General features: G+C 39.9%; 2 protein-coding genes across 2 annotated transcripts in view; one reads left to right on the forward strand and one right to left on the reverse strand.

The window, feature by feature from the left end:
* Window positions 1-4,410: 4,410 nt before the first annotated feature.
* CKLF (chemokine like factor) lies at window positions 4,411-11,979 on the forward strand. The gene is made up of 4 exons (XM_070952856.1): window positions 4,411-4,495; window positions 7,951-8,109; window positions 10,517-10,612; window positions 11,281-11,979. Exons 1-4 carry the CDS (start codon window positions 4,427-4,429, stop codon window positions 11,359-11,361), a joined length of 405 nt encoding a protein of 134 aa, XP_070808957.1. The 5' UTR covers window positions 4,411-4,426; the 3' UTR covers window positions 11,362-11,979.
* The window catches only part of CMTM4 (CKLF like MARVEL transmembrane domain containing 4), a 64,607-nt gene continuing 57,703 nt past the window's right edge, over window positions 8,863-15,766 (reverse strand). Inside the window, exons 5-7 of the transcript XR_011600993.1 lie at window positions 13,275-13,384; window positions 10,462-10,564; window positions 8,863-9,877 (exon numbers count right to left, since the gene is read on the reverse strand). The gene's annotated coding sequence lies outside the window, so the exon portion shown is untranslated. The remainder of the gene's footprint in view (window positions 9,878-10,461; window positions 10,565-13,274; window positions 13,385-15,766) is intronic.

The raw sequence follows: 15,766 nt of genomic DNA on the forward strand, positions 1-15,766 counted from the left end.
ATTTGATGTTTTGAATTTTAAGTAAAGTTTTGAAGTGATTATTTTAATACGTGTTAAAATGTTTGTAAGAAAATATATAATTTAATTGTAAAAAATTTTTTAATTTTTTTACTACTTAACCATCACCCACCCCCGCTTGTCCGCTATTTTTTGGAAGCAGACCTGGCAACCCTAGAGGCAAAGGCAGGGCAGGAAAGAGGGGAGGGAGGGGAAGGATTCAGTTCGAAACGTTTGCCTCTAGCGTATTTCGCACCATAGGCTAAGCATGGGCGAGCTCAGCCCACCTAAATATCCAATGATTCTGGGTATAATAGAAGCTCTAACTCGCATAAAAGGCAATGGCCAAACTACTACAGGCAGTCCTCAGTTTACGACCACAATTGAGCCCAAAAGTTATGTTGCTATGTAAGAAATTTCTTAAGTGAGTTTTGCTGCATTTTACGACTTTTCTTGCCACATTTTTTAAGTGAATCACTGCAGTTGTTAAATTACCAATGCAATTGTTAAATGAATTTGGCTTCCCCGTTGACTTTTCTTGTCAGAAGCTTGCAAAAGCTTGACCGCATGACCCCATGGACACTGCAAACGTCACAGATATGAACCAGTTGCCAAGAGTCCAAATGCAAATCATGTGACCACGGGGATGCTGCAATGAGGTCATAAGTGTGAAACTTGGTCATAAGTCACTTTTTTTCAGTGCCGTTGTAACTTTGAATTGTCACTAAGTGAACTGTTGTAAGTCGAATTATAAACCTGCAATGGATCCTACCCGCAATTGTATTGATTGATTAAAAAATGTACAGGAATACTAGAGGAATAATAGTAAAGTAAAAAATGAAATTGGAAATGGAGACGTATGAAAGTAGAAATCATGTCTGCTCGAATACCATCTCAGATTGAATTAAAAAAGGAAACAACAAAGGAATGGAAAAGAGGAGAGGAGTAGAGAGGGGAAAGTATGGGAGTTGGGAGGTGAGAAGAAGAGAAAAGAAGAATGGGAAAAGGAGAGGAAGAAGGAAGGGGAAAGAAGAGCAGGAGAGAGGGTAAGAAGGGGAGTAAGAAGAGAGGAGAGGGGAAAGAGGAAAGGAAGTAGGAAAGGAAAGAAGAGGAGGAATGAGGAAAGAAGAAAGAAAGGAGGAGAAAGAAGGGAAGGGAAAAAGGAAAGGTTGTAGTAAAACAAAAGAAGGAAATGGTAAAAGAGCAGACCCGAACAAATAATTAATTACCTAATGGAAGTTAAAGAAGATGAATGAACAGTGGATGAGGATGGATAAAAGACTGTACATTTAAACATGTTGATGAAAAATAAAAATAAAAAACTTTTTTCAAAAAAAAAAATTGTAGGAGAATGCCACTTTGCAGTCACTACACTGGGACGTCCCCTCCAGGACTAATTAAAACTACAACAATGATCAAAACACTCCAAAATGGGTCTACAAAGTCTGAAGCCTGCCAAGCAGCTTCGTGCAGTCCATTAGCATTTTTTGAAAACCGATTCATTGCCATCAAATGTCACCACGGGCTAACTTTTCAAAGCCACTTCTGCCCCAAAAGACATGCTGCAAAGTACCTCAAGGCCTCACCCGGGATGCCAGCTCCATCACTGCCTCTTCCTTGCTAGCTGCCAAACAGCTGATTGGCATGCCAGGTCTCCCTCTGTGGCCTGCAATTAATTCTCATGCGTCAACGTGGCCTTTTCACTCTTATGAGTGGTCCCAGCCTACCCTCCAGCAACACATTATATTAGGATTTTGTCATCCTCCAGGAGCATTGGGAGGGGGACTTGCATAATTGCCCACTCTTCCATCGCCATGGAAACCACACGAGAAATAATGGATATAAATTACAGAGGTTAAGAAATGATGGCAGGAAGAGTGGAAGTCAGTCTATGGAAGAGAAGCAACTCTGGAGATTTGGACAAAGAGACTAGACAGCCCTTTCTCAAGATAATGGATTTGGTTTTCCTCTGCAGTGCAGAGGGTTGAGCTAGATGACCTCATGGTCACTTGCAGCTACACAGTTCAACGATTATGAGAGACGAAAGGGAACAGAAGACAGATTTTCTCAGCAGCTGCTCCAGCATTGTGGGACACGCTACCTACCAAATTAAACTTACCCTTTTCCTCTTGGCATTCGGGAAAACCCTGAAAACCCCCTTCCGCTGCCATTTTATCTGACTGATAGGGACTACTAGGCAGCCATTTTGCCTACACAACATTGAGTTTCACTATAAATTGTTCTTTTGCTTTCCTGTTATTCTTTCATAATCAAGATTAGATACAGTAGTGTAATCATTGTGTAAATAAATCATTGGAACAAATATCTACAAAATATCTAAGTCCTGCAAAAACAATCCCAGGTGGAAGATTGAAACAAATGTTCAACCGCTAATAATAACAGTCAAGAAGCACAATAAATATTTGAGTCAAAGAAGCAAAGAAGAATCAACATCCTGGTAGCTTTAAAGAGCTACTTTTACCTCAGAGCTGCAAGTAAGAAGGTTCTTGCTAAACTATTTCCTGTTACAATGCCGGAATTCCTTTAGCAAAACTAATTGTAGTTTTGGAGCAGACTGGTGAAGTCATATTGGTACAAGCCATGATGGCAACATTAATCATGGCTTGAAAGCCACTTGAAATGGGTTCATATGCAACACTTTTGAAGCTTGAACTAAAACACTGCCTTATGTTTTAGCATAACCCCTGAACCTAGCCAGTGTAATCTGCAAGTCGCATTTGATATTTAATGCAGGAATGAGGCTTCGGCCTAGGATTATTTGTTATTCAATAAATTGTAAGCCACCCAGAATGATGTATGTGAGACTGCATAAATGGATTAACTAAATAACTGAAAAACCATTTGTCAACTCATATCTCCAGCATCTGTGCAGAAGACACCTTTGTCACCTGAAGCTCTTCCATGTATAGTATACCCTTTATTGCAGGGGTGAAATCCAGCAGGTTCTGACAGGTTCTGGAGAACCGGTAGCGGAAATTTTGAGTAATTTGGAGAACCGGTAAATACCACCTCTGGCTGGCCCCAGAGTGGGGTGGGAATGGAGGTTTTGCAATATCCCTTCCCAGGAGTGGGGAGGGAATGGGGATTTTGCAGTATCCTTCCCCTGGAGTGGGGTGGGGGTGGAGATTTTGCAGTATCCTTCCCCTGCCATGCCCACTAAGCCACGGCTGCAGAACCGGTAGTAAAAAAAATTGGATTTCACCACTGCTTTATTGTCATTGTACATCATGTAGACAACGAAATTGGTTTTAGCCTCATTGGTGCAATCCATGACAAAAAATGCAAATAAAATAGAATAAAGAATATTCCCTATGCAAGTAATTAGTGGGGGGGGGGGAGAAAAAGAAAGAAAAAGAATAAAGTTTTCAAAATATGATATGGTGATATATTTTGAGAATATATCATCCTCGCTCATTACTTAAGCAAGGCCACCTTTTTATTTTTATTTTTATTAAACAATTTTTAAAAAACAAAAAAACAAAAACATATTTACATCTTCTTTTCAACATCTTCGCATCAGTAATCCATATTTATACATTTTCTTTCTTATCTTAATATATCTTTTATACATATATTTCTAGTATATCATATATTAAAAAGGTGTCCTTGCATTTAACATAAATATCTATATCTATATCTATATCTATATCTATATATATGTTAAATGCAAGGACACCTTTTTAATGGAGCCCAAAATCCCTTACTAATCTGATACTAATCAATGTAATCAATACGATTACAATTTAATCTAAAAATAAGAACGAATAACAGCATCTCAAATTAAACATCCATAAAGTTTCCCTGCAGCTCTGCGTTACTTATTTATACTTTTCATCGATTATAAGTCAATCCTGACAGCGGTCCAAGCAGGGGCTCAAAGGGCCTTTCCAAGCCTCCATTTCCCAAAGCCCTGCCTATCCAGGATTAAACTAACCATGGTTTATTCAACTCCTCATACTTTCCAAGCTTATAAACTATGGGGGAAACCTGAAACTGGACCAAAAGGTTCTTTTTTTTTTTTTTTCCACATGGGGCCAAAAAAGTGGGCTGGTTTGTGGCTTCCTTCTCACGAGCCCCCTGCAAGGTAGACCCATCTATGGAGACAGAAAAGAGATGCTCAAATCCGCTTTGGGGGGGCATGTCTCTTCCCCCTTTTCTTTCCCCCTGGCTCACCTTTCTCCTCACAACAGCCCTGTGAGGTAGGCCGTCCTGGAAGGAGAGGGAGGAGGGAAGGAGGGGGCTGCTCAACTCCTCCCCCTCCCCACCAGCCCGAAGGGCTCCCAACAGTCCGGCCGGGTAGGGCGGCCAAACCGCCCCGAGGAGGCGTGGAGGAAGAGCGCGACGCCCTCGCCCTCAGCCCGTCAACCGGCGACCCTTCCGGCACCGCCCGCCGCCTCGCAGCGCCGCCATGGCGAAGGTGGAGGTGAACCGGCACTTCCCGCGCTCCACGGGCGGCGTCCTCAAGGCGGCCCGCATGGTACGTTGAGGCCGGGAGGGGGGGGGGGTCTCTGAGCATGTGCAGAGCGCCTCTCTCGTCAGGCCCTGCGGCCTCTCAAGGGCCGGATCCCCCCAGCGTAGAGGGAGGGAGGGTGGACTGGATAGGCGCGCTGAGGGTCTCCTCTTTTTCTCCTCCATTGGTTCTTCCTTCTCCTTTCCTTTCTTTCTCCTCTTTCTCCCTTCTTAGCTCCTTTTCCCCCTTTTTTCTCCTCGGTTCTTTCTTCTCCTTTCCTTTCTTCTCTCCTCTCTCCACCTTTCCCTCCCTCTCAGCTCTTCCCCTTTTTCTCCTCCATCCTCCATTCTTCTTTCCTTTCTTCTCTCCTGTCTCCTCCTTTCCCTCCTTTCTTCTTTCTCTCTCTCAGCTCCTCTTCCCTTTTTCTCCTTCATCCTTTCTTCTCTCCTCCTTTCCCTCCTTTCTTCTTTCTCCCTCTCAGCTCTTCCCCTTTTTCTCTTCCATCCTCCATTCTTCTTTCCTTTCTTCTCTCATCTCCTCCTTTCCCTTCTTTCTTCTTTCTCTCTCTCAGCTCCTCTTCCCTTTTTCTCCTTCATCCTTTCTTCTCCTTTCTTCTCTCCTCCTTTCCTTCCTTTCTTCTTTCTCCCTCAGCTCTTCCCCTTTTTCTCTTCCATCCTCCATTCTTCTTTCCTTTCTTCTCTCATCTCCTCCTTTCCCTTCTTTCTTCTTTCTCTCTCTCAGCTCCTCTTCCCTTTTTCTCCTTCATCCTTTCTTCTCCTTTCTTCTCTCCTCCTTTCATTCCTTTCTTCTTTCTCCCTCAGCTCTTCCCCTTTTTCTCTTCCATCCTCCATTCTTCTTTCCTTTCTTCTCTCATCTCCTCCTTTCCCTTCTTTCTTCTTTCTCTCTCTCAGCTCCTCTTCCCTTTTTCTCCTTCATCCTTTCTTCTCTCCTCCTTTCCCTCCTTTCTTCTTTCTCCCTCTCAGCTCTTCCCCTTTTTCTCCTCCATCCTCCATTCTTTTTTCTTTTCTTCTCTCCTGTCTCCTCCTTTCCCTTCTTTCTTTTCTCCATCTCTTCCCTTTCCCCTCCATCCTTCTTTCATTTCTTCTCTCCTGTCTCCTCCTTCCCCTTCTTTCTTCTTTCTCCCTCAGCTCCCTCAGCTCCTTTTCCCTTTTTCTCCTCCATCCTTCTTTCTTCTTCTTTTCTTTCTTTCCTGTCTTCCTTCTCTTCCCTTTTCTCCTTTCTTCATCTTTTTTCTTTTCCTCTTCTTCGTCTGCTTTCTTCTTTCTCCTCCTGTCTCTGTTGTCATCTTAGTTCTTCTTTCTCCATCTCCTTTTCCCCTTTCACCTTCTCTGTCTCCTATTCTTTCTTCTCCTGCCTTCTTTCCTTCTTTCTCCTTTCCCCTCTTCCTGGTCTTTTTTCTCCTCCTTTCTCATTTTCTCTGTTCCTCTTTCTCTTTTCCCTTCTTTCTTTTTCTTTTCTATTTCCTTTTCTTTTTCTCCTCTATCTCCTTCTCTTCTTTTTTCCTTTTCTTCCACCTTCTCCTTCCTTCTATATATCCTAGACCTAGACATTAAAGCCCTCCCAAATAACTTTTAGAGTCACATCAGGGCAATGTCTGTCTTTGCATAACATCTGGAACATAGTAGTTGAATTGAACTGCTTTCCTCTGCACATTATTACTGTATATGTGAAAAATATATATGAAATATATAATATGCAGGGATATGAAATAATACAAACAAAATGCAGTTAGTCCCAGTGTTAAACAGTGGGCTCAGGAAATGCATAATCTTACTGTTTTTTGAAAAAGCAATTGCCTTTGTTTCCCTTTTTTATTGTTGTCTTTTTGGCTTTTGTACATCTTGTTATGAAATAAAATATAAAAAGTAAACAGAACAGCGGTTAACCTAATAATGATGGAAAACTGAAAGAAAAGGTAAAAAGGGTTCATACAATATTAATATGTTAGGTTGTACGCTACCCAGAGTCACATTTAGTGAGCTGAGTGGCCGTATAAATTGACTAAATAAATGAAATAAATATAGAATGAGCTCATTCACTTAACATATTCATACATCTAAACTTTATAGAAATATATTGCTCCATTTATTCTTTATAAGACATTTTTAAAAATTCAGTGTCTGACTTTCAGGGCGATGAACTATTCATATTTTTTCCTAATCTCTGGGTTCACACATCAGCTCTACCCCAGAAAAAAACTAACCAAGATCCAACAAACCATATTGTTTGGTTTGTAACTGAGTAGGCATCTTGTATGAATACTTGTCATCTCCCTTGATCCATACAGTTGTTCAGAGCCATCCAGGAGGCATTTTAAATCTACCTTCCCCAACCAGAAATTTTCTAGGTTCATTGGACTACAGCAGCCATCCTCCTTAGCCCCAAGAAAAAGAAAAAGAGTATCATAACACATCAGGATAAAGGAGGCTAAGATTTTACCCAAGTATTTTCTGTGGTTCCTACTGTGATGTGAAATGATGATTTCAAAGCCCACATTTTTCCTTTTTCATGCTGTAACTTTGTTCTTTTTCGGTTCTTTAAAGTCTGTTTCTCTCTCCATAAATGTAAATTCACACCCACTATAGACTTAACAGTTCCATTTTTCACATTTTAAATTCTAACCTTGGCTGGTTTGTGTGTATATTAGTATATGTTGTGCAAATCCAGCTTATTCTTTATGATTCACTGATCATGCAAACAAGAAAGTGAATTAATTCAATAACCAAATAAAGAATGGAATGCAAACCCAGCCACTATTTCCTAATACCACTCAACAAACTTAACTTCTGTTTCAGGATGTTGTGCCTTGTTTTGGCTGTTTGTTTTGATCAACAAAGGGACCCGGTGGCTCAGTGGCTAAGACGCTGAGCTTGTTGATCGAAAGGTCAGCAATTCAGCAGTTCGAATCCCTAGTGCCGCGTAACAGATTGAACTCCCGTTACTTGTTCCAGCTTCTGCCAATCTAGCAGTTCAAAAGCACGTAAAAAAAAATGCAAGTAGAAAAATAGGGACCACCTTTGGTGGGAAAGTAACAGCGCTCCATGCGCCTTTGGCATTGAGTCATGCCAGCCACATGACCACGGAGACGTCTTTGGAGAGCGCTGGCTCTTCGGCTTTGAAACAGAGATGAGCACCGCCCCCTAGAGTCGGGAACGACTAGAACATAGGTGCGAGGGGAACCTTTACCTTTACCTTTGATCAACAAAATGAAAGTTCCAAACTCTTGGGTTATACTTGCGGCTACCATTTAAGTGTGTTTCATATGAAAACTTGTGTGCAAGACATTCTGTCCTTGTCACATCCTTGGTCTGTTTTAGCTAGAATGCCAAAGAAACATGTAGCATTTCTTTTTGTGAAATTTCTTAGCTTTGTGTTTTATTATTTTAACCTGTCAAATAGAAAGTTTAGCAGTCTGGTGTTTTTGCAGGATGTCTTGTAAATTACTTATTTCTTCCTTGCAGCTTGTAGCTTTTATGGCGATCATCACTTTTGCTGTTAAAAGATCTCACGAGGCCTTCTTAGCTCTTGTGATCATGGAACTTGTCATTACCTTTTTATTCTATTTACTCTATCTACTGAAGTTGGATGAAAAGCTAAAATTCATGTTTTGGCCTTTGGCTGTAAGTATAATTTTTTTACAAATAACTGCTTTGTGTACACATTCTGTAACTAATGCAAAAGATAGATGTCAGATTGGTACTTAATGTACCCAATCATATTCCTGGAAAAATAGGTTAATTATAGAAAGACTTCCACTGTTTTGTATAACTTGCTCTCTGGATGTAGGGCTGATTCATTCGTTTGTGTGTGTGTGTTTGTGTGTGTATATATTTGTTTTCGTAGATTTTCACGGGTACAGGTATGCAGGTCTTGGCGTATTCGGGTCTTTTCCCGTGTAAGATGGAGAGTATCTTGGCGACGTTTCGACGAGGTCCGACTCGTCATCTTCAGGCTGGTGTCTTCGGCTTCGTGCCTGTGCGAGCAAAGCACAGTTTCTGTTTCAGAGAAACAGAGTATATATACTCTGTTTTCCCGAAAATAAGACATCCCCTGATAATAAGCCCAATCGGGCTTTTGAGTGCATGCACTAAAATAAGTCCCCCCTCGAAAATAAGCCCTCCCGGAAAATATTTAACTGCATGCGCAGCCGGTCCCGGCCATTTCCTCTGGTTAGGGTTAGGGAGGCAGAGCTGGAAATCAGGTAAGATGGCAAGAGGAGCCCCGTCTTGCTCCACGTGCCCCAAAATAATAAGACCTCTCCGAAAATAAGGCCAAATGCTTATTTCTGGGTTCAAAAAAATATAAGACAGGGTCTTATTTTTGGGGAAACACGGTATTCTTTTATTCATTCATTCTAAACTTGCTTCTGATGATTATGCTTCATTTAACATTGTGAAATTACTGGTGTTAGATCTGCTTATGAATTGTGTACCTAATGTTGACCCCATGGACAACATTCCTCCAGGCCTTCCTGTCCTCTACCATCCTCTGGAGTCCATTTAAGCTCATGATAATTCTTAGGATTATATTTAGCTGACTAGTTTCATTGAATGAAAAGCATTAATCCACCAGACCATTTCAGATTATCATTCTTCTACTCTTCTGTCTTTACAAACCAACTTATTTTATTTTCTAAGTAAGAAGTACTTACTTAGTAAGAAGTAAAAGAAGTCAGAAGTAAAAGTAAAAACACAGGATAAAGTAGTACTATATTGAAAAATGTGAACATACTCGATATGGAAAACAGGAGCTTAAATTCCATGAATGATTTAGGGCAATGCTGAAATCTGGTCGTTCTTCAAAATACATCTACTTGTCACCACATGTGATATTATATTTAAGATGCTTTAGATATACTTTAAATATATTGGCTATCATTTTTATTAACTGCAATGATACAGATTTTGTTCAATAAAAAGCATCTCAGTCTTAAAACACTGCTTATCTTCTGTTTGAGGCACTACTTATAAACTGTTACTGGGTGTTACTGCATTAAGCATTTGGTTACTCATCCTTCACTTTTTTAATGATCTCAAGATGACTCAAAATCAGTTTTCCATGGAGCTTTAACTTCTGCCCATTACAAAAATAATTCCTTTTCAGCAGTTATATTGAAGGTTAGCCAACAAAGCTTCACATTATAGACTTTTATAAGCACTCTTTTTCTTGGCTGTTGCTTTTGTTTTACAAAGCAAAAGAATATTGATGCAATATAAACATTTTTATCAGATATCAGGAGGCTGCGAGTTCAATCCTGGGTAGAGGCAGATATTTCTCTCTCTGGGCACAATGAGAATATATCTGTTGAAACAATCTCCGCATTGGCACAGGAAGGGCATCCAGCCAGTAAACATTCTGCTAGCTCCATTCAATTGCCCAGACTCCACCCTGCAAGGGATTATGGGATCGTTAAATGAAGTAGATAGATAGATAGATAGATAGATAGATAGATAGATAGATAGATAGATAGATAGATGGAGAATTTTAGGCAGATATTCTGCATATATATATATATATGACTTATTTCAGTCTCCAATAAAACCACCTATCTAGCACTAAGATTCTAGTCCTATATACTTCTTTAATAGAGGGTACAAATGAATAGTGGTGCCAGGCCCGAAGGCTAACAACTAGGCAACAGAAAGGGCATTCGGCCAGTAAACACTCTGCTAGCTCCATTCAGTTGCCCAAGACTCCACCCCGCAAGGAATTATGGGGTCTTTTAAAAGAAGATGATGATGATGATAAACATTTTCATCAGATATGCATATCTGGGATCTAAGCATTCACATTTCAGCTAGCTCCTCCAGCAGCTGATTTAAGGTACTGTATTGTAAATGGGCCCTAACTAGTTTAATTATTGTACGATTGTTGACACTTGCATCTGCATTTTCTTTCTGACAAGACTTTGTGAGGTTTGCTAGGTATCGCTTGGTTGACTCCAGCGAAGAGCCACTCGCATTGTTCCTTACCAGACAGCAAAAATATCTTGGATCTGGAGACAGTATTCTCTGCTTTGTTTTTCAGGATGCTTTCAATTCCTTGGTGGCAGCGCTATTTCTCCTCATTGTGGGCCTGTGTGCAACAATCATAAAGACCATCAAGGAAACATTAATTGGAGGTGTAAGTAAGACATCTGTACCAGTGGTGAAATGTAAAATTTGTTACTACCGGTTCTGTGGGCGTGGCGGGGGGGGGGGGTAATGTGACTGGGTGGGCGTGGCCAACTTTTTTTTTTACTTTTAAAAGCATTTTTTTCTACAACCTCTTTGCAATAAGTTTTCAGGCAGTTTTTACCTTTTAATAAAATCTGTTAAGTTGGGGAAGGCATTACCAAACTTGATTTTTGTTACCATAAATTAATGTGACTCTCTTCCAACAGTAACAATTTACCAGGATTTCCCCCATATATTGCAATTTTACTTAACTCACATTTCATTTTTGAAAGCGAATGCTATATATTGCTAGGCCATTAGCAAGTACCACTTCTCAAAATTTGCCAAAAATACAGTTACTTCCTTTACTTGAACGGAAAATGTTTTTTCTCCTCGGTTTACCTTTAAAATGGGAAGTTTGTTTTACATTTGCTGAGAACACAATAAAAGGAAGCAAGTTTCCTAGAATATGAGGTACAAACATTTTTCCAGATTTCTTACCTATTGCATATATTTTAGAACAGTCACAAAACCAAATTCTGATCTATATACTAGCCTTTAGATGTTAATAGTGATTCTGTATTTTTCATTTTTGTGTGGAATCTGAACCATTTTTTTTCTTCTTTTTTTTTACAGGTATTCTGTTTGATACTCTGCGTTCTTTGTATAATAGATGCTACTTTAATCCTGAAAAAAGTTTCTTTTAATAGGTCGTAGTAAGAAGGGATGGTATCCAAAAATAAAATGGCCAACTGAGCCAAATAAATTATATAAAACAGCCATTCCTAATACAGCTTTATACAAATATGTTGGACTAAAGCTCCCATCATCCACAACCAATGCATAAAGCACTTTATTGTGTGTAGCTGGGACAAAATACCAGCAGGTCATCAGATTGGGAAAGCTGTTATAATCCATTTTAAAAGCCTGCTTTGCTGTAGGCTCTTTTGTCACACTTTCTCTGTATTTCCTGAAAGCTTTAGATTCCAGTTGAGTCAGTCAAGCTTTATTAAATCCTATTGATTTCAAAAAGGCAAAATTAAGCACATGTTTTAACCCTATCAAATTACATGTGATTTAAAATCCTTTACTTGATGGGGGATTTTTATGCCTTTAGTTTAACTGCATCTAGAATTTGACTTACTGGCTACGTTGTCAAATTAGTTCCTTTATTTAACAGCATAAAACCACCGTTGATAAAAATATCTTGTGTTTTATAAAACAGCTGGTTTTTTTTACCATATAACATTAGAAATGATTATGGGGTATATTTTCTTGAACTGGTTTGTATTAAATCTTAAATGTTTTTAATTAAAATGGTTTTACCTGTGATAATATTAGAGCTCCTAGTATTTATTGTGTGCATTTGACCCGCTCAGAATTTTTTAAAAAAATGTTAATCTTTTAACAAAATTCCATTTTAAGAAGCCACCACCATTGACTTTGCTGTTTGTAATAGCAGAATACTGAGTTCAGCCAATATGCCGGGCTAATATGGGGGTGGTTTACTGACCCACAAGTCCTTCCAGTTAAAAATTCAGCCTCTGGCCATTAGTTAGCATGTTGCGTAAATGCAGACACACACTCACAACTTGGCAAATCTTAGCAGAGCACTCAAAAAGAGGAAGTCAGTCAGAAAAACCTTTTAGACAGTTGTCTTGACAGTACAGAGTGGAGATGTAGCAATAACTAACATTATTATTTATTTGTATCCCCGCCCTTTATTGTTTTTACAAACAACTCAAGCCAGAGTACCCAATTGGTTCCTAATTCTAACTCAACTTTTGGGTAGCTCATGTTGTAAAAAAGCAGATTCCCCATTCTTAGCGATAATATTGCAATTACGTTTTTGCAGGAGGGGGGAATACCACATTCAGACATGAAGCTCAACTGTTGAGTGTGCCAAACAAGCCTTAAGACTTGCTTGTCATTTTCATTCCACGCCACACTGAGAAGATATGAAAATTTTGGCTGAAATTGTACATGGCTTTTTGTGCACCAGGATAAACCAAATAAGATTATCCTATAGTTTCTGATCCTGATTTAAGATAAACCAGATGAGGAATTGTTGGTTTAAAGGTTTCAATCAACCCACCAAGTCTTTATCTGTGTGGATTCTTCCAATGAACCAGTCTTCTCTCTTCCTCTACATGCCAATAGTCCCCAACTCTGTGAAATGCTCCTGGTTCGGACCAGATCAGCAGATCCGGTAGCGATGGCGGGTGGTGGTTCGGAGAACCGATAGCAAAAATCCCTGCCCATGCCCACCCAATCGCCTGGTCGCCAGCTTGCCAATTCTTTTAAAAACTGCTTTTAAAAGGTAAAATAAAAGCTCTGACAATCCCAGCTGAGCCGCATGATGATCAGAGCCTTTTTTTTTTTTTACTTTTAAAAGTATTTTTTTACAACCTATTAGGTTGTAAAAAAATGCTTTTAAAAGGTAAAAAAAAAGGCTCTGACATCCCAGCTGAGCTCCCTGATCATCAGAGCCTTTTTGTTTACTTTTAAAAGCATTTTTTTTGCAACCTATTTGGCTGAATAGGTTGTAAAAAAATGCTTTTAAAAGTAAAAAAACAGATTGCGCGCCACAGCTGATCACCTCCCCCCCCCTTGTGTGCTGTTCTACTTACCCCATGCCTCCTTTTGGTGTGCACTGCGCATGTGTGCACTTCGCATTTGGTGCATGGTGCGCACTGTGCGCAGTCAGCAAACTGGTAGTAAACCAGTTCAGATTTCACCACTGCTGTGAACTCGTGAGAAATAAAAAAAAAAATAGGAAAAAATTATTTAAAGCCATTTATCAATTTGTTAAAATGAAAACACCGAACTATGTCCTTGTATTTGTTTTTAACTAATACTTAGAACAATTAGGGTGTGGTAGCATAAATGTTTTGAAATACAGTACATGGAAAACTGAAAATAATATGTCAAAGTAGAGTTTTTTTCCACATCAACAAACTTAAGGCTTTCAAAGAGCAGGTGGATAGTTTTAAAAAAATCAGAAATAGAAACTGCCCATGGTGATAATATTTCAGAAAAAGAAAGACTAAACATTTTATGGCAAAATGTCAATTTCTGAATCTTAATCACCTTTCTGAAAGTTTCATACAGTAGGAGCAAAAACCAGGGCATATAACTTGATGGATTCTTTCTGCATTTTTTTTTTTTTTTTTGCTTGTCCAAACAGGCAACAGTGAAGACAAACCACATTCCTTCAAGCTTACAGCTCCATTTGCTACAAACAATAAAAACCTCTAAAGTAGAATTAAATATATTCCATGTTATACATCAAACAAGCAAAGGAGTGTGTTATTCGTGCTTATAAAATCATGGATCATTTTATATCTATAAAGGTTGTTAAACATTGGTTTTCTGCTCAAATTAGATAACGACTCCCCAAATTCCAGGTAAATTTGGGTAGGATTTTGGGAGATCCTATAGCATCCTCTTATTGATAGTTAAATTATCTCACCTCCCTGGCTTAACCATCCAAAAATTAAGAAAAAGCATTGTGGTCCAGCTTTTTGACACCACTGATCCTCAGTAGTCTTCTGAAGTCTTTCTCTTGACACTTCAGTCTATTGATTTTGCCTAAATTAATTATCCTTGATAATTAAGATATTTGTTGTTAGTTGCGAAGTCGTGTCTGACCCATCGCGACCCCATGGACAATGTTTCTCCAGGCTTTCCTGTCCTCTCCCATCCTCTGGAGTCCATTGAAGCTCACGCCGACTGCTTCTTATCTACGGGACCGCCTGCTACCACCAATAGCCTCCCACCGACCAGTACGCTCCCATAGAGAGGGGCTCCTCCGGGTGCCGTCGGCCAAACAATGTCGACTGGCGGCCCCCAGGGGGAGAGCCTTCTCTGTGGGGGCACCTACTATCTGGAACGAGCTCCCCCCCGAGATACGGAGGATTTCGGATCTGCGTACCTTCCATCGCACGCTTAAGATGTTCCTATTCCAGCAAGCTGGCCTGACCTAAACTTCTCCGCTTTTAAATGGGAATTTTAAATTTGGTTTTAAATTATTGGGGTTTTAAATATGGTTCAGCCAAATTTATTTAATTTGTTTTATCTCTATTTTAAATTTTGTATTTCCATGTTTTATTTTTATGGCTGTTCACCGCCCTGAGTCCTTCGGGAGTAGGGCGGTATACAAATTCAATAAATACAAATACAAATACAATACTTCAGTGACTCCATCCAGCCACTTCGTTCTCTGTCGTCCCCTTCTTCTTTTGCCCTCAATCTTTCCTAGCATTAGGCTCTTCTCCAGTGAGTTAGTCCTTCTCATTAGGTGGCCAAAGTATTTGAGTTTCATCTTCAGGATCTGGACTTCTAAAGAGCAGTCAGGGTTGATCTCCTCTAGGACTGACCTCCTCTAGGTTTGATCACCTTGCAGTCCAAGGGACTCGCAGGAGTCTTCTCCAGCACCAGAGTTCAAAGGCCTCAATTCTTTAGCGCTCAGCCTTTCTTATGGTCCAACTTTCACAGCCATACATTGCAACTGAGAAAACCATAGCCTTGACAATTAAGGTATACATAAAACCAAAAGTACATTTGCATACATCTTCTAAATCATGATTATTTTGCATTACTTGCAAAAAAGACTCAACATTTTTCATTCCTTATGTCATTCCTGCTTGGTTCCCCTTATCAATGAGGCACCTCACCTGTCAAGGTGACCTTCTACAAACCCTACACACTCGGGCTTGTCCATTTGTCCAAAGGTGGGACGGTCTCTCAAACTATCAAGGGGGAGCCAAATCTGCTTTAAACCCAACAGCCCTACCAAGGGCAATAGATGGAAACTAATCAAGGAGAGAAGTGTCCTAGAACTAAGGAGAAACTTCCTGACAGCACAGTTAATCAGTGGAATGAGTTGCCTTCAGAAGTTGTGGGTGCTCCAATACTGGAGACTTTTAGGAAGAGAGAGGACAGCCACTTGTCAGAAATGGTATGGGGTCTCCTGCTTGAACTGAGGGTTGGACTAAACCTCCACGTTCCCTTCCAACTTGATTTTCTGGATGATCAAGTTAGCACAGAGATGGCCAACCTCACCAACTTTTAAGACTTGGGCCAATGGAGATGCTCAATTTCATGTCATGGTGGTCCCAAA

This window comes from Pituophis catenifer, unplaced genomic scaffold (genome assembly GCF_029215685.1).
Source record: "Pituophis catenifer annectens isolate HBS135680 unplaced genomic scaffold, rPitCat1.0.hap2 SCAF_13, whole genome shotgun sequence".
NCBI classification, from domain to species: Eukaryota; Metazoa; Chordata; class Lepidosauria; order Squamata; family Colubridae; genus Pituophis; species Pituophis catenifer.